Source organism: Eumetopias jubatus, unplaced genomic scaffold, assembly GCF_037043125.1.
Source record: "Eumetopias jubatus isolate StellerSeaLion01/CBP00866 unplaced genomic scaffold, mEumJub1_p1.0 scaffold_12, whole genome shotgun sequence".
NCBI lineage: Eukaryota > Metazoa > Chordata > Mammalia > Carnivora > Otariidae > Eumetopias > Eumetopias jubatus.
Genome location: NW_028274818.1, coordinates 73,127,594 through 73,140,536, shown reverse-complemented (window position 1 = coordinate 73,140,536; position 12,943 = coordinate 73,127,594). Strand labels below are relative to the sequence as shown.

The window sequence follows — 12,943 nt, the reverse complement described above, 5'->3', positions numbered from 1 at the left end:
AGCAGGAAGCCCAATGCAGGGCTCGATCCCGGGGCCTGAAGATCATGACCTGAGCCGAAGGCAGACACTTAACCATCTGAGCCACCCAGGCGCCCCTTAGGTGCTAATCTTGACCATTACTGGCTGGCTGGGTGACATTGGCCAAGTTGCATTCTCTCTCTGGTCTTTGTGTCTTCTTTTATTGAAAGAAAGCAACAACAGAGGCAGGGCCAGACACCCATCAGTATAACCTTGTGAATACACTAAAACCCACTGAGTTACAGGCTTTAAAGGGGTGAATTTTATAGTATGTGAATTATGTCTCCATAAAAAATATGGAAAAAAAAACATAGTAAAGGTGTTCTGCTAAAATGGAAAACTAGAAACTCTCGCCCCAAGCTGCCTTGTTTCTGTGGGTTTGGTGATGTCGCCCCAGGGCAGGGGCAGGAGATAGGGTGGGCAGCCAGGCTCCCTCTGAGGCTGGTGGGGACATGGCACGCCCTGCAGGTCCAGCCCACCTTGTATCTTCTCTCTGCAGCATCTCTAACAAGGAGTTGTCGGAGCTGATTGAGCAGCTACAGAAAAATGCCGACCAGGTGGAGAAGAACATCGTGGACACGGAGGCCAAGATGCAGAGCGTGAGTGCCCCCCCACCCCCGTGTTGCCAGCCCTATTGTGGACCAGGGTCTTGCCCGACCCAAGGGTTCTTACCGGGGAGGGGGGTGGGTTCTCCGCCCCCAGGGAACATGTGGCCACATCTAGAGACATTTTTAGCTGTCACAACTGGGGTAGTGGGGTGGACAGGCATCTAGTGGGTAGAGGCCAGGGATGCTGATAAACACCCTACAGGGCATAGGATGCCCATCTCCCCCTGAATGATCCAGCCCCAAATGTCAGTAGTGCTGAGATGGAGAAACCTCATTATTGCTGTTAATGTCAGCCCCCTACCCTGGGGGCTAAGTTCCTGCAGCTTATGGACCCTGTCTGGAGGAAAACCATGGTCTCAGGAACCAGGCCTTGTATCCCAGCTTTGCCACTTACTGTGTGACTTTAGGCAATTCACCGTACCTCTCTGTGCACGTGATTCCCTCCGACAGGGTAAAAGCGATCACCCTCATCCCCTGGCTGCTGTAAAGACTCAGTGATATGCAGGTGTATTGCAGGGCTTGCTATTACCATCGATATTCTCATTCTTATACTTCCCCTGCCATTGCTCAGATGCATGCGATCCTCCTTTGACAGAGAAGAGAGAGAAAAGTAGCTAGGCAAATCATGTTCCCTCTCTGTGTCGCCCTTTGCTCTTCTGTGACATGGGCTGACAACCGCTCTGAGCAGCAGGTTCTCCTGAGGAATCTCTACCACGCGGGATACCTGTGAGCTGCCAGGGTGATCATCCCCCTGCTGGAGGCACCAGCCCAGGGCGGTTGAGCTTATATCCATTTTGTGGCTGGAGACACTGAGGTTCAGAGAGTGCGAGGTGACTCATCTGTGACAGAGCTAGCCCCAGAAGCATCCCAGGGGCGGGGTTGCCAGATTTAGCAAATAAAAATACAGGATATGCAGTTAAATTTGACTTTCAGAACACAATTCTTTTCTCATAGAAGTATATCCCATGTACTGTTTGGGATATACTTATACCACAAAGTGATCCATTGTTTATCTGAAATTTGAACTTAACTGGATGGTCTGTATTTCATCTGCATTCCTACCCAGGAGGTGACCAAGAGGCGGGTCAAGAGGAGTGGGGGACAGAAGGTGGACAGGTCACGAGCGAGCTCAAGGCTTGGCCCAGCTGTGGCTGCCCCTCCCCCTGCCCACGCTGGTGTCCACCGGCCCGGGGGCCAGGCCGCCGGCAGCCCAGACAGCTGAGGGACGGGATGCGCTGGGGATGGTACAGCCGGCAGTGAGGAACGGAGGTGTGGGGAAGAGCAGGAAAGGCGAGTGGCGCTCTCTCTTTTCCCGCCAGGGGCCCTCCCCCGGCTCCTTTTCTGCCCGCTCCTGCCCTTCTACCAGCCTCTACCTGCCTCAGTGCCTCGCCAGCCCCACAGCTTGTCCCTTGGGCCGCCACCTCGTCCCGGCTCCTCTGCGGAGTTTTCAATCCCCTTGTCGCATGGCGCCGTGCTATTTTCTTTCCTAAATGAAAACAGCTTTTTGGGTGTGTCTGTTTTTGTCCTAATGAAAGTAATATGAGTTTGTTACAAATCTTTCAGGACTGATAAAGTGTAACGAAGCAAACTGAAATCCTGTATAATTCCACCACCAGAGAGATGGATCGGCAATTAACCTTTTGGTGTATCTGTTTGACCCTTTCCTGTGTGTGCGCGCGCGCGTGTGTGTGTGTGTGTGTGTGTGTGTGTGTGTGTGAGAGAGAGAGAGAGAGAGAGAGAGAGAGAATAGGGTCTCGAGCTCTCATTTTTATTTGCTTAGAGTAATGGCTCACAATAACAAGCATGCACTTGGGGGATAATTTTGAACTGTTTTTTAACTTCAGACGAACAAACCTGAAAATAGAAACCGTGCTTTGACGACCATATGGACTAATCTTTTGCTTTCTTTTTTTTTTTCCTTCCATCCCTTTCATTTCTCGGAAGATGTCACTATTCATTTTATTACCCATAAGTTCTCTTGAATGTTCCTGTTTCTTAAATTGAAGCGAGGTTCACATAACATAAGATTAACCACTTAAAGCGTGCAAGTCAGTGGCCTGTACACCGTTCGCAGTGTTGGTCACCCACCACCTCCTTCTAGTTCCAAGACGTTTCCCTTCCCCCAAAGGGAACCCCATACGCAACAGCAGCCCCTCCCCATGTCCCCTCCCTGCAGCCCCCGGAAACCCTAATCTGCTTTCTGTGGATGGATTTACTTCTGCGTGTTTCGTATAAACCTAATCGTACAATAATGACCTTCTCTCTCTATCCAAATTTTTAAACGTGCAGAAGAGTTGAAAGAGTTCCACAGAGATGGGGCGCCTGGGTGGCTCAGATGGTTGGGCGTCTGCCTTCGGCTCAGGTCATGATCCCAGGGTCCTGGAATTGAGCCCCGCATCGGGCTCCTGGCTCAGCGGGGAGCCTGGTTCTCCCTCTGCCTCTCCCCCTTCTCGTGCTATTTCTCCCTCTGTATCTCTGTGTCTCAAATGAATAAATAAAAATATTTAAAAAAAAATTTCACAGAGAACATCCATGTCCCTAACCCCCCAGATTCCACCAGCAACAGCTGCTGGATTTGCTTTATCACTCATCCGCCTGTCAGCATGTGTGTAGTTTATTAGCTACATCAGTCCCTATGATTTGTTTTTACTCGTAAAAACCTTTTATTGGAGGTATAAATTCTGTAAGGTATATAGAAAGTGTCCACATTTTAAGGGCCTTTGCATCCATAAGTGCCCACGTAACCACTGCTCGGGTCAAGATAGAGAACATTTCCCAGAAAGCTGGCTCGTGACCTTGCCAATCCATACCCCCTAGAGTAACCACTACGCTGACCTCTCTCTCCATCGATCTGTTTTGCCCAACTGTGAACCCTTGAACGCGGCATCTCTCAGCTAGATGTTCTCTTTCTCATCTCAGCTAGCATGTTTCAAGAGGGCTTGCATTCCCACACAGCACTTGCATGAATGAGGTAATGATTAATTTACTTCCCCCTTTTGCAAAATTAGTCTTTGTCACTGTAACTGCCCAAGAGCTGCAGATCAGCTGGAAATAATGGAGCGGATAATGTTCCACCCAAGCCAAGAACCATGAGGTTTTGTCGTATTTTCCCCCCCACTGGCCAGATCCACACAGGGGTGGAGAGATGGTACAGGCCCCCCTGGGCCTCACCTCCAAGTCCCTCAGCGCGCCGGGCCCCAGTTGCCCCTCAGCCTCCCTGGAGTTGGCCAGGGACAGGTGGGCTGAACGCCTTTTCTTCTTCCGAGGGGAAGTCTGCTCTTTCCTCTGGACGAGGAAGCACATCACCTCTTTCCCTTCTTTTTGCTCTTGTAACAAGTGTATTGAGGTGTATTGTACATATCACAAGAAGCTCCCACTTCAAGTGGACAATGGAGTGAGTTTTAGTAACTTCACCGAGTGGCACAGCTGTTTCCATAAATGGGTTTCTGAACATTTTCATTGCCTAGTAAGAACCCTTGTGCTCATGTACTGTTCCTATTTCCACCCGACCCGCTGGCAACCACGCATCTGCTTCCTGTCTCTCTGGATTAGGACATGGTGGAACCCTGCACTTGGGGTCACTTGGGTGCCTCTTCCTCTTTCCCATGGCAGCGATGGGATGCTGAGACCCAGTGGGGGTGGGCACTGGCTCCTCCTGGCCCCCCGTGTTACCTCCATGGTCTGTCTTCAGCCCAGTCCCCGGTCTGTCCTCGCCTCCCCCACTGGCCTGGGGTCTCCAGGGCCCCGCACGGTGTGTGGCTGGGCCTCAGGAATGTTGTCCGAGTGAGTGAACAGACTGTGTGTAGACACCTGCTGTCCTGGCTGCCAGTTCATTGTTCTTCCCTAAACAAGCAGAGACCCTGGGCTCATCAGCGACACTGACGGTGCCTCCCAAATATCCACCCGGTCTGTTGACTCTCACCATTTCTGCAGGTGCCACCCCAGATGGGCCACCGTCCACTCCCCCCCCCCACCACCCTTGGCCCTGTCACAAGTGCTGACTGCCCTCGAGGCCGTGCCGTTGCCGTGTAGAGCCCTGAGGCATTTGCCTTTAAGGACAGATGGGGCCCCGTTGCCTTGTACCTCTTGCACTTCCTCCCCCAGCCAGCCTTCCTGCCTCAGGGCCTTTGCACAGGCTGTTCCCTCTGCCTAGAACACTCTTTTCTTTCATCCTTAGTTCTTAGCTGGTGTCACCGCCTCTAGAGGGGCTCATTGACCACCAGATCTACAGCAGGTTCCTGTTGTTCCACCTCTGGTGTGTTTCCCTGGTAAACACCGACTTGTATGAACTTGTGATCACCTTTGTGAGGTTTATCTGTTTATCTGACTGGGCTGTGCAGGGCCATGCCTCTTCATTCGAAGGTGTGTCCCAGAGACCCCACACATAGGTACCTGGGCTGTTTGTTGAGAGGCGGAGGAGAGGCTAGGTGGGACTGGGAGCCCCTTGCTGGCCCTCTCCTCCCACCCCTCCCAGCCCCACAGTGCCCATGGAGTCCCCAGCCTCGATCCCCCTTTCTGTCTTGACTCTCACAGGACCTGGCCCGGCTGCAGGAGGGCCGACAGCCCGAGTACCGGGACGTGACCCTGCAGAAGGTGTCAGACTCAGAGAAGTTGCTGTATGTGCTAGAGGCAGACACAGCCATTGCCAAGCACATGAAGCATCCCCAAGGAGACATGATTGCCGAGGAGTAGGTCCCCTCCGCTCCAGGTTCCTGGGACAGGGCAGGAGGGCTGTGGACTGCTCCATATTCTGGAACCCAACTCAGGGTTTATTGAAAGCTAACTAGATGCTAGACACATGCCAAATGCTTTATGTTATCCTCATGATGACCCATTTTGTAGTCAGGGAAACTGAGGCACAGCACTAATGTCCCCTGTTCTGGGCATAGTGTGACCACAGGTCCCTGACCATCGTGCTGTCTAATCTCCAAGCTTTTGAGCATGGCCTCCCACTCCCTGATGCCCAGCCAGCTTCCTGTGCTCATGGCTCTCCCCTCCGCTCAGATGTGGATAAACTGGCACCCAAAATGCCTCCTGCCTGGTTCTGTACCCCCCACCCCGGCAGGGGCAAGGGTCTCAGGGTGCCCCATGAGTCCTTGCACTGTTCCTGTCATGGCCCACACCACCGCTGTGGTTCCTGCTCGATGGCAGGCTCCAGAGAGCAGTGGAACTGCCTGTTTCTTCCAGAACCTTCTATGGTTCTGGGCACACAGTAGGCCCTGGGAAAACATTGATAGGGGAAGGAAGGGTGAGGGAGGATGGTAGTGATTGTCTGGAACCCAAAGCCCCGGTCTCCCTGTCCTTCCAGGCCTCTGAGCAGAAAGCCCCAGCCCAGTGTCTGGGGTGGGAGGCCCCTCCTGGGGGAACGGGCATGGGCAGCGGGCCTGCTAACTGGCCCCACTAACCAGGATGGCCACTCTCCCCACTCAGCATCCGTCAGCTGAAGGAGCGTGTGACCAGCCTCCGTGGGAAACACAAGCAGATCTACAACTTGGTGGTGAAGGAGGTGGACCCGCAGGTCAACTGGGCAGCACTGGTGGATGAAAAGCTGGTACGGCCCTGGCTTCAGCTGTGTGCAGGGAGGACCCCGCCATTTCATGGGTACCACGGTCCTGCCTTACAGAGGGTCATGTTCCTGACGTTTCCCGATGGCTGCATCAGTGAGGACAGCAAGGCTCAGAGAGGTGTAGCACCTAGCCTAGTGTCACCCAGCAGACGTGGTGGAGACTGGGAGCCTCCTGGGATTGCTCTCCAACCCTGGTTGTTGGGGTCCCGGGCAGGCTCGGAGGAGTGGCCGGATGCTCTTCCTCTGCCCTCACCAGCCTGTCCCCACCATGGGGAAGGGCAGCTGCTGGAGCCAGCAGTCCTCCTTTAGTGGTGTGACCTGGGCAACCACTCCCCTGACCAGGCCTCTGTTCCCCCATCTGTAAAATGGATATGACAGCCATGGAGTCCTCTGAGGTTACAGTGAAATTGAGTGAGCTGACATGTGTAGGTGCGATGGTGGTAAAGGTGACTGTCACTCCCCATATCTCTTCTGGGGCCCCTTGGCTCCCTCCTTGGTTCTTGTGTGTGGGTGGGCTGTGAGTCCTGGGCCCTAGCCCACCCTCTGTGGGTCATCTCTCCGCCCGCCCTCCCAGGACAAACTGAGCGGCCAGAGCTTTGGGACGGACCTGCCGCTGGTGGACCACCAGGTCGAGCAACACAATATCTTCCATAATGAGGTCAAGGCCATCGGGCCCCACCTGGCCAAGGATGGGGGCAAGGTGCACATGGTGGTGGAGCGGGCCTGGCCCCGGGGGAGGAGGGGCTCACACCTGCAGTCCCGCCCTGACCTGTGTCCCCGGCTCTGTCCGCAGGAGCCAGACAGCGAACTCCAGGCCAAGTACCAGAAACTGCTGGTGAGAAGCCCCCCACCCCCGGAATGGGCCGGGTGGGGGTGGGAAGCCAGGAGTGTGGGCACAGGAAGCGTGTGCAGTGAACGTTTCAAACAGAATGAAAGGGGTTGAGTGGGAAGATCATACCCTGAGCCCCCACCTGAGAGGTGTCCCAGTTTGCTCTGTGCTTGTGGAAAACCCTAACAGGTCCCCTGGATACAGCCCGTCCTGCAGTCGGCATCTTTTTCTTTACTAAGCACCTTCTGTGTGCCAGATACAATGCCATGCGCTTTATAAGCAAAGGTTTTCTATTTCCCTTTTCAAAACTTTTAAGAAATACGTTCTTTTTAAAAGCGCTGTGAATGCCTAAATGCTTCCTTGCTGTGGCCAGTTCAGACCTCTCAGGTGAGAGAGGCACAGGCTCTGGAGCCAGATGTCTCCATCCCTCGTTGGCAGGGACACCCTGAGCGAGCTCCATAACCTCTCAGACCCTCAGTTTCCTGACCTGTACAGTGGAGTTCCTTCGAGGTCTTGTCTCCTAGGATTGCTGATGCGGAAGTGCCCAGCACGGTCCTGGCACGCTCCTGTTCGTGTTTGCAGAGCAAAGGCGAGCGTCCCTGCTCCCTCCGTGGTAGCACTTTGCTACTGTGCTCCTAGCCTCTGTACGGGGATCGTGATAAAGGCAAAAGTGGAAGCTCTAGCTGCTCACATTTATTGAGCACCAACTGTTTGACAGGCTTTTTTTTTTAAGATTTATTTATTTATTTTGTTTTTTAAAAAGATTTTATTTGAGAGAGAGAGAATGAGCGATAGAGAGCACGAGAGGGAAGAGGGTCAGAGGGAGAAGCAGACTCCCTGCTGAGCAGGGAGCCCGATGCGGGACTCGATCCCTGGACTCCAGGATCATGACCTGAGCCGAGGGCAGTCGCTTAACCAACTGAGCCACCCAGGCGCCCAAGATTTATTTAATTGACACAGAGAGAAAGAAAGAGAGCACAAGCAGGAGGAATGGCAGGCAGAGGGAGAAGCAGACTCCCTGCTGAGCAGGGAGCCTGATGCAGGACTCGATCCCAGGACCCTGGGATCACGACCTGAGCTGAAGGCAGACGCTTAACCAACTGAGCCATCCAGGCGCCCCTGTTTGACAGTCTTTGTACCCTGTGAGACCAGTGCTGCTGTCATCCCCGTTTTGTGCGTGAGCAAACTCGAGGCTCCACAAGGAAGTCCGTTCCATGTGGGTTCTGTCTGTCTGGCTCACTGGTGTGTGCCCAGAGCCTGGAGCAGAGCCCAGCACTTAGTACCTGCGCCATAGACGGTTGCTGAATGAATGAACGCACTTCGGAGGGTCAGGTGATTGGTTCAAGGGGGTCCAGCCAGGAAGTGTGGAGCTGGGCTTGTCCGCACACTGGCCAGAGCCGGCCCAAGGGGAGGGGTGGAAGGAGGCTTCAGCCCTGTCCTTGCCCTCCCCCCCCGCCCCCCTGCAGGCAGCATCCCAGGCTCGGCAGCAGCACCTGAGCACGCTGCAGGATTACATGCAGCGCTGCACCAACGAGCTGTACTGGCTGGACCAGCAGGCCAAGGGCCGCATGCAGTACGACTGGAGTGACCGCAACCTCGACTACCCGAGCCGCCGGCGCCAGTACGAGGTGGGCCCCGGGGCCCTGGGGCATCGGGGGCGGGGCTGGCAGGGGGCACAGGGCTGCCCACTGGGTGCTGAGCCCCTTCCACTGCCCCCTCTGCAGAATTTCATCAACCGGAACCTGGAGGCCAAAGAGGAGAGAATTAACAAGCTGCACAGCGAGGGTGACCAGCTGCTAGCCGCTGAGCACCCCGGGAGGAACTCCATTGAGGTGCGTGTGCCTGGGGAGGGGGTGCCTCCTCCAGGGTGGCCTCAGGGCGGCCTCTACTGTGGGCCGCCGGGACTCAGGCAGCCCCCAAGATGGGGGTCCTGCATCCTGTGTCTGTCTCTCCATTTTGTTGTCTTTCCTTCCTCTGTCTGACCCTATCTCTTCTCGTTATCTCATCCTTTGCCACGTCCGGCCCTCGGCCCCATACAGTACCTGTAATGGTTTCCTAGGGCTGCCATAACCAATGACCACAAACTTGGTGGCTTTAAACAGCAGAAACTTTCTCTCTCTCAGTCTGAAGGCCAGAAGTTTGAAATCAAGATGTTGGCAGGCTTGTTCCCTCTGAAGGTTCTAGTTCCTTCCTTGCCTCTCCTTGCTTCTAGTGGTCGCCAGCAGTCCGTGGCGTTCCTTGGCCTGGGGCTGTGTCGCTCGTAACTCTGCCTCTGTCTTCACATAACCTCCCCTGTGTGTCTCTCTGTATGTCATCTCCTTTTCTTATAAGGACATCAGTCATTGGACCTTAGGGCCCACCCTAAATCTAGGATGATTTAGTCTTGAGATCCTTAATCAATTATATCTGCAAAGACCCTATTTCCAAATAAAGTCACATTCTGAGTTCTGGGTGGACATGAATTTGGGGAAGGGAGGGATACCATTCAACCCTCTACAGTGCCTTTGTGTGAATTTTTAAAAGCACCACTTTGAGGAGATGCAGCCCGTTTGTCCCTTGTGCAGTGCACAACCCAAGTACCTGTACATGGCAATCCTGCTTGGCTCCTCAACATGTCCCTTTTCTCCTCCCATGCCTGGAAAGAAGCTGGCTGCCTCTGTCAGAGCCACATTCAGGGGGATGCCAGGTGCCCCTTCCCCCACCATTCTCTGGTCCAGAATCCTGCCATTCCTCCCTGGGCATCCCAGGCACCTGCCAAGCAGTGACCTGCTCCCCGCCCCCTTCTCTTGGCAGGCACACATGGAGGCGGTGCATGCAGATTGGAAGGAGTACCTGAACCTGCTCATCTGTGAGGAGAGTCACCTGAAGTACATGGAAGACTACCACCAGGTACCCATCAGCCCCAGAGCATCACTGCCATCAGCACACAGGGCTTCCTCCAGGAGCAGGGCTGCCTTCCCAAGCCACCCAGTGCCCATGCTTTTGATGGCATACGTGGGTGTGCCCCCGAGCTTGCCAGGCCCTTGTCTGTCTTCTCTGGAGGCCAGGGCTGGAGAATCTGATTTCACGGGTCACTGTGGACCCCAGGAAGGAGGTGGGGTTTTCATTTTGGTAAAACATATAGAATAGGAAATCTGCTGTTTTAGCCATTTTTAAGCACATGATGCAGTGTCATTCATTCAGTGTTGTGCAGCCTTCACCTTGGGAAGGTTTACAGAACTTTTCTATCACCCCAAACAAGAACTCTGCACCCATGAAACAATCACTCCCTTCTCTCTGCCTCCCTCCCCCAGCCCCTGGTAAATTTTAACCTGTCTCTATGAATTTTCCTTCTCTACATTTATGAAGATGGACTCACAGGTTACGTGGCCTTTGGTGTCTGGCTTCCTTTCGCTTGACCCTGATGTTTCCAAGGTTCATCGATGTCATGGCATGAATCAGAACTTCATTCCCTTTTATGGCCGAATCCTAGTCCATTTGTACAGACAGATCACATTGTGTTTATCCATTCTTCGTTGGTGGATACTAGCTGGTTTCCACAGGAATGTGTATTTTTCACAAGGGCTGGTGACCTGATTTTTAGGACTGGGGACTCTTGAACTCAGGTGACACTGGTGTAACTTCTGGTTCAGTGCCTGGAGCCCGCTGGGCTATGAGCTTCACAGGGACCTCAGAGTCTCATTCACTATTACAGCCCAGGGGACAGCTGAGTGATTTCAGAGTTGATGGACTAAAGAATGGGCAAGAGAACTTTCTAGAACAAAGTGGGGAGGCTTGTGTTCCGTGTATCAAGACTTTGAAAAGTGTAGAGTGAAGTCAGGGTACCCCTAGCTCAAAGAGAGGAATGGAATAGAAAAGAACTTAAAGCTTTAACAGTACCTATGTATGAACACTTAATATGTATGTCCTAAAAGTGGCGTCATGTGGACTGGTGGGAATGCACCCGGCCCAAGAGGCCCCCAGAAGCCAGACGGGGAGGGTGGGGGGGTAAGCCTGTAGACACAGCCAGGATCATCCCTAGGTATCCTAGTGGTTTCCTGTCTGTAATAGGGCCATCTGGTCTCCCCTAGTTCCACAAAGACATGAGGGATGCTCAGGAGCTGTTGCACAAGGTGGACTCGGACCTAAACCAGAAATATAGCCCTGACTTCAAGGACCAGTACCAGATTGAGTTGCTGCTGCGGGAGCTGGACGTGAGTGATGGGCCCAGCAAGGGCCTCTCCACACCCCCTCCCTGCAGCTCCCACCTGGGGAAGAGGGTGGTCTCACCTGGGCCCTCCCCCTGCTACATTCAGGACCAGGAGAAGGCTCTGGACAAGTACGAGCATGTGGTGCGGGGCCTGCAGAAGCGAGGGCAGCAGGTTGTGCCCCTCAAGTACCGCCGGGAGACACCGCTCAAGCCCATCCCCGTGGAGGCACTCTGTGACTTTGAGGGTGACCAGGTGAGCTGCCACCCAGGTGCCCCGGGTGCCCCAGGCAGGCTGGGCCCAGATCTGCCCCTTTGAGGTCACTGAAGAGTCTTAGGAGTGACAATGCTGGATGCAGGGACCCACATAATGTTTTCAGGGAACCTCTGTCCATCTCTGCAGTTGGGGTCACTCTCTGCCAACCCCTGTGCCCCCCCCACCCCCATGTCCCACCAGCCGCCCTGACCTTCTGTTCTACCAGCTGAGTCCTGTGTCCTGCCTAAACCAGTCACTTTGGCTCCAGATGCCATTCTTATTGGTCAGGCCTGAGTCACATGCCCACCCTGAGCTCTCAGGGACTGGGCGCGGGGCGGGGCGGGGGGGGCAGTTCCCCAAAGGGAAATCCAGGTGAGTGTTGAGACATCAGGCCGACCCAACATGTCCCTTTGCAGCTGGACCCTCCCTGCTCTCTATAGTGTAATGTCTTGAGGAGGGTCAGAGAGACGGGCTAAGGTTTGAGGGGTGGGGCGAGATGGCAACTGGGCTTCTGGTCACTGGCCAGGGCAGGTCTCTCCATGTCCTCTGACCGGCCTGCCCCTGCCAGGGCCTGATCTCACGGGGCTACAGCTACACCCTGCAGAGCAACAATGGGGAGAGCTGGGACCTCACGGACAGCGCAGGGAACAAGCTGACTGCCCCCGCCATCTGCTTCGTGATTCCCCCAACTGACCCCGAGGCCCTGGCTCTGACGGACAGGTACGGGGCAAAGGATAGAGCCAGCAAGGACTGGCCCCATCCGCTGGGCCCCTGAGGCCCCATTCACAGCCCTGGGCATCATGACCCAGCCTCAGAAGGCAACTGACCCCACACCTGCACCCCCTTGGGGGCTCAAGTGGGACAGGAGCAGACCCTGTTGGCCAGGTTGACTTGCCAAATGTCACTGTCCGGCTGTGGGCACAGTCAGTGAGCTGTTTCTCTGCAAGTGCCTCTGGGTCTTTGCATATGCTGTCCCCTCTACTTGGACACCTACCTCTGGGTCTTTGCATATGCTGTTCCCTCTACTTGGACACCTACCTTTGGGCCTTTGCATATGCTGGTCCCTCTACTTGGACACCTACTTCTGTGCCTTTGCATATGCTGTTCTCTCTGGACACCTACTCAAGGCCCGGCTGGCTCAGGCCTCTTGAATTAAGATAGTCCCGTGGCCACGTCTTCTGTGAAAGCCTCCCCCAACTGTTCACTCACCCTCCACCCTGGCTCAAGCACCTTCTCCCACTGCACGCAACTGCCCTTTATTGGAACAGTGTGTGTGTGTCAGTCTCATGCTGGGAAGGGGCTCCTTGAGATTTACTGTCTCCAGGGCCTTGTTCGGTACCCGGTGCAAAGTAAGTACCCAACATCGCCTTTGTTCAATGAGTTGAGGAATGCCTTCGTGTATTCATTCAGCAAGTATTCATTGAGCACCTACTGTGTACTGCTACCTCAGGAGTAACATCTTGCTAGGGAAGACAAAGGA

At 54.4% G+C, this 12,943-nt stretch overlaps 1 protein-coding gene across 1 annotated transcript in view; it reads left to right on the top strand.

Annotated features, from left to right (window-relative positions):
- The window catches only part of PPL (periplakin), a 41,460-nt gene that overhangs the window by 17,638 nt on the left and 10,879 nt on the right, over positions 1-12,943 (top strand). Inside the window, exons 2-12 of the mRNA XM_088017061.1 lie at positions 518-617; positions 5,160-5,314; positions 6,057-6,177; positions 6,767-6,892; positions 6,986-7,027; positions 8,488-8,649; positions 8,746-8,853; positions 9,815-9,910; positions 11,092-11,214; positions 11,317-11,463; positions 12,032-12,183. Of these exons, the coding sequence (XP_087873187.1) occupies positions 518-617; positions 5,160-5,314; positions 6,057-6,177; positions 6,767-6,892; positions 6,986-7,027; positions 8,488-8,649; positions 8,746-8,853; positions 9,815-9,910; positions 11,092-11,214; positions 11,317-11,463; positions 12,032-12,183 (1,332 nt within the window). The remainder of the gene's footprint in view (positions 1-517; positions 618-5,159; positions 5,315-6,056; positions 6,178-6,766; positions 6,893-6,985; positions 7,028-8,487; positions 8,650-8,745; positions 8,854-9,814; positions 9,911-11,091; positions 11,215-11,316; positions 11,464-12,031; positions 12,184-12,943) is intronic.